At 48.9% G+C, this 13,151-nt stretch overlaps 1 protein-coding gene across 1 annotated transcript; it reads left to right on the top strand.

Moving 5' to 3' along the window:
• The first annotated feature begins 2,348 nt into the window (after positions 1-2,348).
• Positions 2,349-12,715, top strand: FMOD (fibromodulin). The gene is made up of 3 exons (XM_057728744.1): positions 2,349-2,716; positions 5,440-6,427; positions 10,884-12,715. Exons 2-3 carry the CDS (start codon positions 5,449-5,451, stop codon positions 11,033-11,035), a joined length of 1,131 nt encoding a protein of 376 aa, XP_057584727.1. The 5' UTR covers positions 2,349-2,716; positions 5,440-5,448; the 3' UTR covers positions 11,036-12,715.
• Positions 12,716-13,151: the final 436 nt, after the last annotated feature.

Raw genomic sequence — 13,151 nt, 5'->3', positions numbered from 1 at the left:
GTGTCCCCAACACTTAAGAGCATGCCAGGCACAGAGTAGATGCTCCTATGTTTCAAACTGAAATGAAATATGTGTGGGATCAGGAAGAGAAACCCACCCCAGCCCCCTCTCATATTTAGAATCCTGTGTACCCAAATTCAAGCAGACTGGGCCACTGTGGTTAGTTGGGCTCCATATTAATTGAGTTTATCCCTGACAGCAGGGTGGTCATTACACCCTCCACTCCACCAGTCCTCTGGCCTTGTGTTGTGAGAAAGTGTGTGGTCTTTGGAATCATGCAGGCCAAGATTCAAATCATTGTTCTACCACTATTCATTCACTTTATATCTATGATCCGCTATTTCCAACACAAAATATCTACTGTGATTACTAATGAGATAACATAAGTAAATCATCTAGTTTCTAGCAGGTAGCCAGCAAAAGCCTATTCATTATATTTAATCTTTTAAAAAACTCTTTGAAATCCCTGAGGAGATTGGGTCCCTAACAAGGACCTTTCATATTATGTCAACAGCTCAACCCTATTGGAGCAACCAAAAGTGCCATTCTTTAAAATTCAAATTCTAAATTCTCCAAATTCAAATCTGAGGCTTTCTCAATTGGTATTTTTAAAAAATAAGGAGTGTTTCAAATTCAAACCCTTGTGCATTGTTGGTGGAAACGTAAAATGGTGTATCCAATATGAAAAACAATATGGAAGTTCCTCAAAAAAGTTAAAAATAGATTACCATATGATCTAACAATTCCACTTCTGAACGTATCACCAAAATAATTAAAAGCAGGATCTCAAAGAGCTACTTGTATACCATGTTCACAGCAGCAGTATTCACAATAGCGAAGAAGTGTAAGCAACTAAAATGTCCGCTAATAGATAAATGGATAAACAAAATGTGGTATACACACACAGCATAATATTATTCAGCCTTTAAAAGGAAGGAAATTCTGACACATGCTACAACATGCATAAACCTTGAGAACATTATTCCAAGTGAAATAAGCCAGTCACAAAAAGATAAATACTGTATGATTCCATTTATATGAGTCATATAGAGCACTCAAGTTCATAGAGACAGAAAGTAGTTCTTTCTACTCTGGTGGTTGCTAAGGGCTGAGGGAGGGTGAAATGCGGCATTTTTGTTTAATGAATATAAAGTTTCAGTTTTGAAAGATGAAAAAGTTCTGGAGACTGGTTGTACAGCAACACAACACTTCTAAACTGTGCACTTAAAATGTGTTAAGATAGCAAATTTTATGTTATGTGTAATTTACCACAATTAAAAAAAAATGGTTTAAAGGGATGTTTCTTGGATGTTCGCATGAGGCAATTAGTTGAGGAAAGAGCATTTAGGATGCATGGGTTCATCTGAGCTACTGAGATTCTAGGTAATCCAAATTCTTCTAGTCCCTGAACATCAAGTTCAGACTCGTATATGTAACTGCCTGCATGTATCTCCAACTGGAATGCCTAAGAGGCATCTCTAACTTAGGCTCTGTCCCTCCCCATCTTTCTAATTAAGGGCAGAAAATGGTGCTACCACCCACCCAGTTTTCAAACTCAAAATCAAGGACTCATCCTTGACTTTCCCTAACGCCCTATCTGGTCCATATCCAAGCCTCGTCAGTGTCTTGTCTAAAAACGCATTGTTCCCTCTTCCATTGCACTACACCAATCTGCCGTTCTCTCTCAGCCAAGGCGGGCTAGAGCTCCCACTTCCACGCTTTCCCCCTTTTTGCCACACAGCAGTCTCTCCCCTGTGCTTTTACAAGTGTAGGTGGGATCTTCTCACGTCCTCTTCCTTCGTGGTCTAGCTCCTTCCTGCTTCTCCAACCGCATCCTCCCCTTGCTCAGGGCCTCTACATCTGTAAAGTGGGCACAACAGCAATCATCTCTACCACACCGTGAGCATCAGCTATGTGCTGGACCTGGGGCCGCGCACACATTACCTCACAGAGTCCTTGCTACAACTCAGCAAGGCACGTGCCGTTAACCCTAAGATCGTCACGAGACTTAGGTGAAAGTGCATGAGGCACAGGAAGGGATCAACAAATATGAGAGTCCCTTTCTTCCCTTTTATCCCAGGGGGGAGAGAGAAGCCCTAGAGCCCAGACAGGTCTATACAGGTCAGGGATGGAACGGGAGCTGGAGCCAGCTGCCCTGTGTTCTCTCCCTTGTCCATTAGCCTAACCACCTGCCCGCAGAGGGCGCTGCAGCCCAGAAGGGTGAGCACTAGCTCTCTCTGGTGGGACCTGTGGGTTGCTGAAAGAGTTAAGATGACTCTTCCCAAATCCTGGCCCTCCCCATCACTGCATCTGCCCTTGTGGGTTTGATGAGAAATCCAGGCACTTCGTAAGAGGCTGTACAAATAACTTCTAGGACGCCACTAACGCATTCAGCAGAAAGAGACCCCGAGCTGCCAATGCTTCAGGGAAGATAAGTGCGTGGAAAGAAGGTGGTTTTTATAGTGTCAGGAGGACAGCAGGATTTTGCAGGGTTGGGTGTGAGCTCCGCCCCTGCAGCAGAGCTGAAAAAGCCAGGATCCGGGCTCCTCAACCTCTCTCTTCACAATATTTGATTAGGAATTTGGGGGCGGGCCCTGGCCTGGCACATACACGCACATTCTCAGTAGACACCCTCACTCCTCTCCCTCTCATACGCTCTCCAACCAAAGAGGCCAGACAGAAGGACGTGGTCACTCTCTGAAAGGTTCAACTCGAGGTAAGTCAGTCGTTTTACTTCAGGTTTTGCCCCTGGTAGTTCCATAAAGGAACTAAAGGGAAGAGGCTGGGGAGAGGGGAAAGGGCCAGGCAGGGAGGAGTCATTCCTCCTTCCCCCACCTGGGCTGTGTCCCAGGATGCTGGAGCGGGGAAAGGGGAGAAGAAGGAAGGGGTCCCAACATGCTACCTTTGTCCTACAGTTCCTCTCTGGTTTTGGGGGGATCTCCAATTCTCAGGCATGAAAAAGTGAAGGGCCAGGTATCTAGGGAAGCCAGCTCTGCCCTACTATTACTCAAAAAGCCCACCATCCTAGTCCCCTTTTTCCCCTGCAGTCTCTCTTCAGAAGGTTTGTGGCAATTAACTTCTGTTATGAAAGGGGACAGGAGTTTTGTGTAGTGTGTGTGTGTGTGTGTGTGTGTGTGTGTGTGTGTGTGTTGCTGGAGTGAAAGGGAAAGAATACACAGAAGTGTTGACAGTTGACCTGGTCCAAGGAGCTGTGAAATAGGGATCTAATTCAGGTTAGGGAATAGCTTCTGGTTTGACCCCCTGGACTCTGACAGGAGGGAGAGATGGTTCTCTAGAATGGAGAAATGAAAGAACAGCAGTAACTCCTGCGTAAGCTCCCCTCAACTCAGAGAGTGCCAGTGCTAGAGACTCTCTACCTCACAAAACTCTGAACATAGGAGGGTCTCTAGCATTGGGGGCTGGGTGTGGGGATTTAAGGGTATAAACCCTGGAACAACATTGCTAAGAGGTGGGAGTGGGGTGAAGAGAGGAATAAGATCCCCAGCAAACGCTTTTAGCAGTCATGACTACAGAGGAGAGCCAAGGGGGCAGGACGCACAACCCAGAAAGGCTGAGTCTTGAAGAGGAAGGTGGCTCTTGTCTGCCAAGATGCCTAGCCTGGAAGGAGAAATGGAGACAGAGGTTCACTGTGCCAGCCTCCAGACAGCCACCCTGGTCCTGCAGCGGCCTGGAGCTGAGCACGGAAAAATGTGCTCCTGGCAGTGGGCCACTCCGTCCGTCCTCTCCTGGCCAGTGCCGGGGCCCAGCCAGCATGCCCAGGCAGTGGGCGGCTGGGTCAGCTCCTCAGAAACACTGTGGGTTCTTTGTCTGAGGCCTCCTGAGGATGAGCCAGGTGCCTCGCCTCTGCAGCCCAGAGGCTGCTGGAATAAAGCAGGCCTGAGGGAATGGCTTTCAGGAGACAGAGAGTTCGGATAGAGACAGTGGCCAGAAGGTGACTAGATTGACTGTCACCATCAGAGTCCTTCTCATCCGTTCGTTGGATTTGATGTTGGCTTTTAGACTCCCTTCTTTCTCCCGTCCACAGTTGCCAACCCCAGCAAGGGCCAGCAGCAATGTGAATGGCACATGTGACTATTCCCGGACCAAGAAATGTTCTAAGGTTTTTCTGCCCAAGGGTGACACGCACCCCTCTGGAAGGTGCCCATTGCTCACAGGGGTGAGCAGTGCTTGGCTACAGGTACTCAGAGTAAGACGTCCAGCCTGATACACCACCTCATGGCCCCTCATCTTCCACTCCTTCAGCTCCTTTCTCAGATGACATCAAACCCACACTTCTCTCCAAACCTACCCTGCTCTCATCTCACTAGCATACAAGCTCAAAGGCAATGGGCTGCTAGGAAATGTGGGGGCCTAGATATGGCGCCTGGTCATCCAGAGGTCATCACAGGTGGCTTGGGATGGGAGAGATGGATTCCAGAAGCCCATTCTAAAGCTATGTTCCCTTGAGCATACTCAAGAGTCTTCAATTCCTATTCCATTGTTTGATGTTCCTCATTCATTTCTCTTGGCCCCATTTGGCTCTTGCATAATGTCCATGGTGGAGCATGAGCAGTAGTAACACTTTACTAGACACCACGGAAGAGAGCCAAGTGCACTAAGACTACCTGCACTCAGTACCCACTCTAGAAGACAAACGCCATACCTGGGTGCCAGGGAGCCCAGTCTGGAGGGAATCCACAACTGTTATATGAAGACCTTGTGCCAGCCAAGTTTCGTGTGTAGCCACAAACTGCCAACCAGAGAGTTTCCTCACCAGCAGACTGTCACTGTTACAGATGCTGGCACCACAAGCCCAAGCCCTGCGGTGGCTGCAGAGGGACCAAACCCTTCCCCACAGACTCAAAATCAGAAACCCTCTGCCTTCCCAAGTAGTTCAGATCTTCCCCTTTGAGAGCTCAAGCCACTTCTGGATATTTCCCAGAGATGTGGAAAGAGCCAAAGGGCTTTTTCCTTGGACTCTTGGAAAATATTATGTCCTGGGGAGTCCAAACTGGATGTGAATTCAGGCCTAAAGAGCATCCACCACCACTACCACTCTCATGGGAATTGCTGTGGGCTTTCTAGCTGCCCCAACAGTACCTTCAGGTTGTTGGAGGCTCCTAAGGATCTTCCCTCCAAAAAATGCTGCACCTCCATTCAAACTCCTTCTCATCTCAAAGGCTATGTTTCTTTGATGCTATGACCAGAGGAAAATGCACCTAGCTCCCCTCAAATAGCCAAGGTTCAGCTGGACCAAGTGTGCAAAGGCAGCACTGGGCGGAGGCCCAGAGGAAGTGAGAGCAAGGCTCCTGCTCACAGCTGTTTGCTGCTGAAGTCAGATCTGCCTAGCTCAAAGCCTAAGGCTCACCTACTGTGCCTCCCTGCCTCCCTAGAGTCTCATTCATGCTTGCTTACTCTGTTCTCTCTCCCTCCTTGCAGAGAGACAACATGCAGTGGGCTTCCCTCCTGCTGCTGGCAGGGCTCTGCTCCCTCTCCCAGGCCCAATATGAGGAAGACTCCCACTGGTGGTTCCACTACCTCCGCAACCAGCAGTCCACCTACTACGATCCCTACGACCCCTACCCTTATGAGCCCTATGAGCCTTACCCCTACGGGGGAGAGGAAAGTCCAGCCTATGCCTATGGTTCTCCACCCCCACCAGAGCCCCGCGACTGCCCCCAGGAATGCGACTGCCCCCCCAACTTCCCCACAGCCATGTACTGTGACAACCGTAACCTCAAGTACCTGCCTTTTGTCCCGTCCCGCATGAAGTATGTCTACTTCCAAAACAACCAGATCTCTTCCATCCAGGAGGGCGTTTTTGACAATGCCACTGGGCTGCTCTGGATTGCTCTCCATGGCAACCAGATCACCAGTGATAAGGTGGGCAAGAAGGTCTTCTCCAAGCTGAGGCACCTGGAGAGGCTGTACCTGGACCACAACAACCTGACCCGGATGCCCGGCCCACTGCCTCGATCCCTGAGGGAGCTCCACCTCGACCACAACCAGATCTCGAGGGTCCCCAACAACGCACTGGAGGGGCTGGAGAACCTCACCGCCTTGTACCTCCATCACAACGAGATCCAGGAAGTGGGCAGTTCGATGAAAGGCCTCCGGTCACTGATCTTGCTGGACCTGAGTCACAACCATCTTCGGAAGGTGCCTGATGGACTGCCCTCAGCCCTTGAGCAGCTGTACCTAGAGCACAACAACGTCTACTCGGTCCCCGACAGCTACTTCCGGGGGTCGCCCAAGCTGCTGTACGTGCGGCTGTCCCACAATAGTCTCACCAACAATGGCCTGGCCTCTAACACCTTCAATTCCAGCAGCCTCCTTGAACTCGACCTGTCCTACAACCAGCTGCAGAAGATCCCCCCAGTGAACACCAACCTGGAGAACCTCTACCTCCAAGGCAATAGGATCAACGGTGAGACTTCGGCAAAGGGGAGTGGGGAGGGCTGTCTGTTGCACAGGAAAAACCCGATTCTGAGTGCTAGGGGCAATACAGAAGAAATAGAAGTAGGGGAACCAAAGAGTACGAACGAAGCAAGCTGAAAATCCTGCCATACCCCTGTACAAAATGCTGCACAGTGGCATGCTCTTAGACTACACAGCAGTGCTAGGAAAAGTCAGTGGGGGGTGTGTTGGTATGGAAGAAGACTTCCCAGAAGAGGTAAGTTTCAATCTAGGTCTTGAGAGGTAAGTGGGCACAGGCTGGAGGAACACAGGACTGAGCCACTCTGAGATGTGCAGCTGCTACAAACAAAGGGACCAGTCATTTAACAGGCCACCTGGAGGGGACAGCCAGGAAATCCCTGTGTCTAAGAGGAAGGGGTCATGTGTTAAGCAGCGAGAGATGAGTTTAGATCAGTTTGAGAGGGGGCAGCTCATAGAAGGGGGATTTAAGTTGAACTTCTGTGGTCCGTCTTAGGAGGAAAGTTTTCTCACTGACCCAGAAGAGGATGAGCTCTGTTTCCACCTGATCTACTCGTGCCTCGACAGCCTGATCTTGTGCTTGGAGGTTTATTTGTTTTTAAACATCACAGCTGGTGGACAAGAATGTGTAGCCTCTCAGAGCTGAATGCGGCACTTGCTCTGGTTGGTTCTCCCTGGAGTACAAGGAGCCCCTGGTGGCAGGGCAGAGGTCCCCCTGGAGTAACATGAGCCTGACCACCACAAAACCCTGGGGTGGTGAACAAGGACACGGGCTTCTTATTTTCCAAGTACTTCCCAAAAAAGGCCTAAAGGGCCTGTCTGTCTCCAAGAACTAAAATCTTCATTTCAGATTGGATTATCTAGTTGATTTTCAGCTCCCTCTCAGGATCTTGTGTTCAGAATGTGCTTATATTACCCCAGGGCCTCTGATGTCTTAATCCCAGCTGGAAGGTACTAAGCCAGCATTTAACCTCTCTTCCTCTGCAGCAAAGTAACCCTCTCCCTGGGGAAAGAAGGACTCATTAATGACCATTGGCAAAAGGCTTTGAAGTAGAGCCTGCTGAGAGCAAACCGCACCATCAAAGCATGGATGGGGACTGAGCCCACAACCTCTCCCATCAATACTTTCTCTCCCTGTGCTCAGGGAACAGATTAGTCATTTGGCAAGAGCTAGACGGCCCTCTGAGTGAGAGCAGTGGTCCCAGAGGTTGACTGTGGGGCAGACAAGGTGAAGAGGTGTCTGGTTCTCAAGTTTGAAGTGCAAGACACCATCATGTACAGTGCAAACTCTTTTGTATTTAAAGTTTTTCTTTGGTGCGGAGGGGGGAGGGTCTTCCTATTCCCAAGGCAGGGTTCTCTTGTCTCTAAGATGCTGCATGCTGCAAAGAGTCTGACATTTACCTGTAGCTGTCCATCATCCCACCCAGAAGTCACCACTACTCACCTGCCGCCCATTCTAAATCCAGGACGATCGTCACAACAGAAACGTCATATTGTATGCTGTGCTTTATCAGAGTTTGACCTTGAAAATATGACAACAAAGAGCAGCTGTCACGGGAGAGAAACCATTAGTTATTGCCTAACTGTACAATCAGTGAAACTTGGGGTGGGAAAGACTCCACTGCAGCATCTTGTCACTCTGCCTTCTTGCAGAACCACATCTGCCACTCAAATACAAGGTGGTTCACCCCTTCCAAAAGCTTTGCCAAAGATAAAATCACTTTCGTCAGGTGTCCCAATGTCTTGCAAGAAAGTTCTCCCTTAAGTCAAACCTAAAAATGTTCAATACCTACCCCAAATCCCTTCTTGTGTAATTTAAGCCAAAGCCCCTTTATCTGGTTATCTCCCTCTTAGTCTTCTTTAGGCAAAATAACACCAACTCCTTACTTTTCTTAATTAGTGGATTAATACATGTAAAATGCTTGGTTCAGGGCCTGGCACATAATTGAAAAAGCAATACATAGTAACTATATTATAAGCTTTTCTTCTCATTATCACTTTGAAGTTACCGGGTACAGTTTTGTTTTTTATTTTTTGCATCGCAAAGATGGGGAAACTGAGACACAGAGAAGGAAAAGCAATCTCTTCAGGTCACCCAGATCAGATAGCATAGCCTCTGCCTTCAACATCAAAGGCCTGACAGCCAGGCTTATCTGACTGAGAATGGAAGGAGTATCTCTCCGATTCAGACCACCATCAAGAAAGACAGCTCTTTAAGCTCAGCGCCTTGCCTGTGCAAATGTGAAGGAGGTCTCCCTGCACAGCTGGTCAGGGACCCAGAGCAGAGGTGGGTGGTGAAGGTAAGATATTGAAGCCACCCTCTGAGAAGGGAGCTAAAAGGACAGGAGCTAAAGGGTGTGCAGGGGAATTAGGCCTGGCCCTCTCCCTCCCCCTTCCTTCTTCCACTAGCATCTCCCTCAGTTTTTCCAGCCTGGCAGTAGCAGAAAACACAACTCAGAATGTTATTCAGTAGCTCTGGGATCCAGTGCAGCAGGGCGGGTACACTAGGAGGAATTTGGAAAGACTTATGTCAGAATTTAATCTGGCACGGAAAGTATCCTCCAGAGTCTTCAAGCAGAAGCCCCTGTCCTATTTGTGAGCTTGGGGAAGACAGACAGCGGGGCTTACAGTGCTCAGCGTGTGGATAGAATCTATATACGCTGTGTGTTGAGCAGCCCCTAAGTATCTCCCATATTTATATTTGCACAGTTGGGATACAGGACTTCAGCAGACAGTCCAAAGGCCCCAGGCTGGTATAGAGAATCGATTGCGGAACCTCTAAGTCCGGTCCCTGGAGAGGGTTGCGGGTGATATTTAAGCTGGGCTGCTTTACTTCTCCCCAGCCCAACACACTCTACCTGTTCCACACAGACACCATAAACCCGGCCCCTGGCTTTGTCTCTACCCGAACCTGTCCACTTGGAGGCCGCTTGATCTATTCCCTGGGACCAGAAAGGAAACATCTAAAAGCATTCCACGTCTCCGTCCCCCTCCTCTGAGTGCTCTCCAGAGAAGGGTATTTCCCATTCTCATTATTCTTTGGGGCTGGGTTTTCTATCTTACATTTGTAGTACAAATTAATTGGCTGCAGCCTCACCCCATCTCCTCTCAGTCAGTTCTTAATAGAGACTGAAAACAATTGCTGGTGTTAATTTAAAAAACAATTTCTTCATTTATCTAAGCTCTCCATACTGTCTTCCTTACAACCTTCATTTTCTTATCTATAACCTCTCTGCAATGCCTTTGACAAGTCACCTTTAGGAAGAGAGTCAGGAAAGCCCTCCTCCTATTCCTCCTGCCCTCCTGAGCTGACACACAGCTCCTGAGCACTGTGGCAGGCAGAGGAATGCCTCCGATGGAAGCAAAAGCAAGCCCAGCTCTGGGTCTACCTAAGTGTTACAGCCCTCGAGATGCAGCCTACCAAGACCTGACAGGTCTCACCCAAAGCCCCTTTGACATAAGCCATCTTCCTGATGCTCTCATGCAGCACATTGAAGGCAGCCTCTGGGGGCTTCAGCAGTGTCTCAGTGGTGACTTTTGCTGTCCCTGCTGCAGTTTCAGCTGAGTTTTGGGTTTTTATCCTTCACGTTCCTGACCCAGTAGGCTAGAGACAGAGGCGGTTGATTTGTCCAAGAGGATAACCAGAGAGAGAACAGGCTGAATGGTAGCAGAAGGATTTGTGTTTAAACCAAACAGAACTATTGTATCTATTAGGATTACGTGGTTTCAGGGGGAAATTTTCAAAAAGGGGACTTCTTTTGAGATTACAAAAAAGGACGGTAAACTATATCATATTAAATTCAGGAGGCAAGGGAATGGTTTATTTGACTTTTGAGCTCCACAGCAGCCCTGTTTACTGTCAATTTCCAGCTCCTTAAACCTCAGGGCCTTGCTCACTCCTTTGGCTGTGCTCAGAATGTACACCAACAACCCCCTCAAGGCTCTGCACTGAGACACTTGTGTCTCCATCCAGATTTTCTAGCTTTAATTTCCAGCCACTTTCCATATCTGCAAAGTGTTAGGAAATATTCCAGATTTAAGTCCCTCCATTTCTCGTCTGCCTTCTCAAAGCAATTTGGAAACACCCTCCTCTCCAAAAGCAATCAAGGGTGTACTTCAAAGCTGCTAGGGTTCGTCTTTGACTGCCTTCTGCTGCCACCTGCTGCCCACAGATGAGAAAAGATCAAGGCCTGGCTAGAAGGACATTCTAAGATCTACAGAGGGGGATGGATAGGAGGTGGAACTACACAGGCAGAGACCCCACTCTGTCTCTGGTTCTGCCCCTTAGTTGGTGCAAGTATGACTTTGATCCTGGAAAGTGGCTGCCCCACCCAGCCAAGTTCCACCTCTCCCATTAGAAGTTTCACAGAGGCTATTTGGCCTCAATGCAGACCCAGGTCCCTGATCTAGGCTTCTCCTACCCACCCCCGCCCCTCTTGTTCCCACAGAGTTCTCCATCAGCAGCTTCTGCACCGTGGTGGATGTCATGAATTTCTCCAAGCTGCAGGTGCTGCGCCTGGACGGGAACGAGATCAAGCGCAGCGCCATGCCGGCCGACGCTCCCCTCTGCCTGCGCCTGGCCAGCCTCATCGAGATCTAAGCGGCCCACGCACTGGGCGCAGGGCCAGAGCCCCCACACCCCTCTGCATTTGGCTTGATGGTTTGGTTTGGCTTTTGCTGGAAGGCCTGGGACAGACCGTGTGACAGAAGTCCATGGGCTCCCTCTGTAGTCTTCTTCCCTGTAGGCAGGTTTAGGTGGAATCAGAGGACAGGCAGCCTTCTGCTTCTGAGGGACACAAAACTCTCTTTTCCAGGACAGAAGAGGTGGCGGAGGGAGTAAGCCCTGAAGTCCCAACCCCAGAAATCGCATTACCCGTTCTTCACAATAATCTGGTGTCATGAACCTTAAAAGTTGCTTGAGCAATAGTACATGATCGTACTTTTTAAACAATCACTGACTCTGAGCAGTGCTTGACAGCTCTCCCACATGCTGTTTGTGCAGTTACTCTGGGCTCCCACTCGCTGCTTCTCAGAATATACCTCTCGTCCAACTGCCTCCTCCTAAGTCCACCCCATCCACTCAACCTTGCCCCACAGACACCTCTGCTTTAGGCAGAGGCATGAGACCCGAAGGCACATGCGCATCTGCCCAGTGCCTGTGCGGAGAACTCACACTCGTGTCTGAGGTTGGAAGGACACCAAGAGTCACCCCTACACCAGTCACCGGGATGATGACCGCATTCCTGGCTTGATGTGGAAGGAGACAACCAACCTCAGGCTTAGCTAAATGTATGGGGCTATATTTTAGCAGCCAGGCAGTTCTTTGGAGGTGGATCACACTTCAAAAGAGGAAAGGCCAGATTCTGTTTATTATCAGTATCCATCATGGAGGCAAACACACCTCGAATTGGCTGAACTGAGGAAGCAGCCCCAGTAGCTTTATTCTTACCCAGCACTCCCTGCATTGCCAGCAGCTCCCTATTTGGGTCTTTATCTTCAAAGGCAGAGGCCATGTGGTTCTCAATGCATGAGAGAGTTAATTTGTCCTCTCCTCTTATGCAAGGAGAAAGGTCTATATCCTGATGGGAGAGACAGACTCCAACCAGCCCTGGACTTGCCAAAGGAGGAGGCTGTGGTATGCATTGTTTTTGTATCTGTATTAATTGTTTTGTCTTAAGGCCACAGTTAATAGTAATAGCTCTGGCTGGAGATGCTCATTGGGTCCATGAAGCCCAGGCCAGGCAGCCAAATCTTGCCTGTACTGAGCACAAAACCCTCTGCTTTCACATTTCTGAGCTACACCCTCATTACTGAAGACAGCTATTGCTTTATAGCTTGGCTGGAGAGCAATTAATTCTTCCCATTTCTGAATGTAGTGTTGCCTGGGGACCTGACCCTTCTCCTCTTTGGGGTACCATTGGGATAGAGCCATCTGGGCAGCCACGGGCAGGTACTACTTGAGGAGAGCTAACCCAAACCTGCTCCCTGCCCAGATGCCATTGTGTCCCTGATACAGTGTATGCTTTGAAGCAGTTTCCCTGAAAAGGGAAGAGGGGATCCTTGGACTATGTTCTTGGCTCCAGATCCTGAAATCCACAAAAGCCAAACCAGCTCATTTCAACAAAGGAGTTCTGATGTGAGGGGCAAGGCTGCCCCTTGCCCCAGGGCTCTTCAGAAAGTATCTGCATGTGAACACCATCATGCCTCTATACAGGATCCTTATCACAGGAAAAGCATGAGTGGTGACTAACCCAACCAATAAAGTTATTTTACAATTGCATCTGCAAGAATGGAGTCAATTAAGGCAGACACAGAAGGCTTACTTTAAGGGGACCTAGTGGGGTCACATAGGCCTCAGACTGGAGGAACCCACGTTCTCATCTATTCTGCTTCAGAAGATGTAGCTAAGGGGTTTTTTAAAAGTCACCTGTATAAAATCTCTAGTTAGCAAACTTTGCGCTCTGGAAGTTCTTCTTTAAGTCTAACTTCAACCCCACTAGCTTCACATTTCCTTCCATTTGGTCCCCAAGAGATAAAGAAAAACTTTTTTTTATTTTTTCAATCATTCTAACATTTTTCTCCTTCAGCCATCCTCCCTTGTCTACCCAGAAAGTCTGGTGCTTGTGGGGCCAGAGTATTGTTGTCTTAATTGTTCCTGCCCCCTAGTGGCAACTATGTAGAACTGAGGTCAGTCAACTACTGCAAAGCCCAACTGG

This window comes from Hippopotamus amphibius, chromosome 3 (assembly GCF_030028045.1).
Source record: "Hippopotamus amphibius kiboko isolate mHipAmp2 chromosome 3, mHipAmp2.hap2, whole genome shotgun sequence".
NCBI classification, from domain to species: Eukaryota; Metazoa; Chordata; class Mammalia; order Artiodactyla; family Hippopotamidae; genus Hippopotamus; species Hippopotamus amphibius.
The sequence above is the reverse complement of the archived record's forward strand: the minus strand, read 5'-3'. Positions and strand labels throughout refer to the sequence as shown.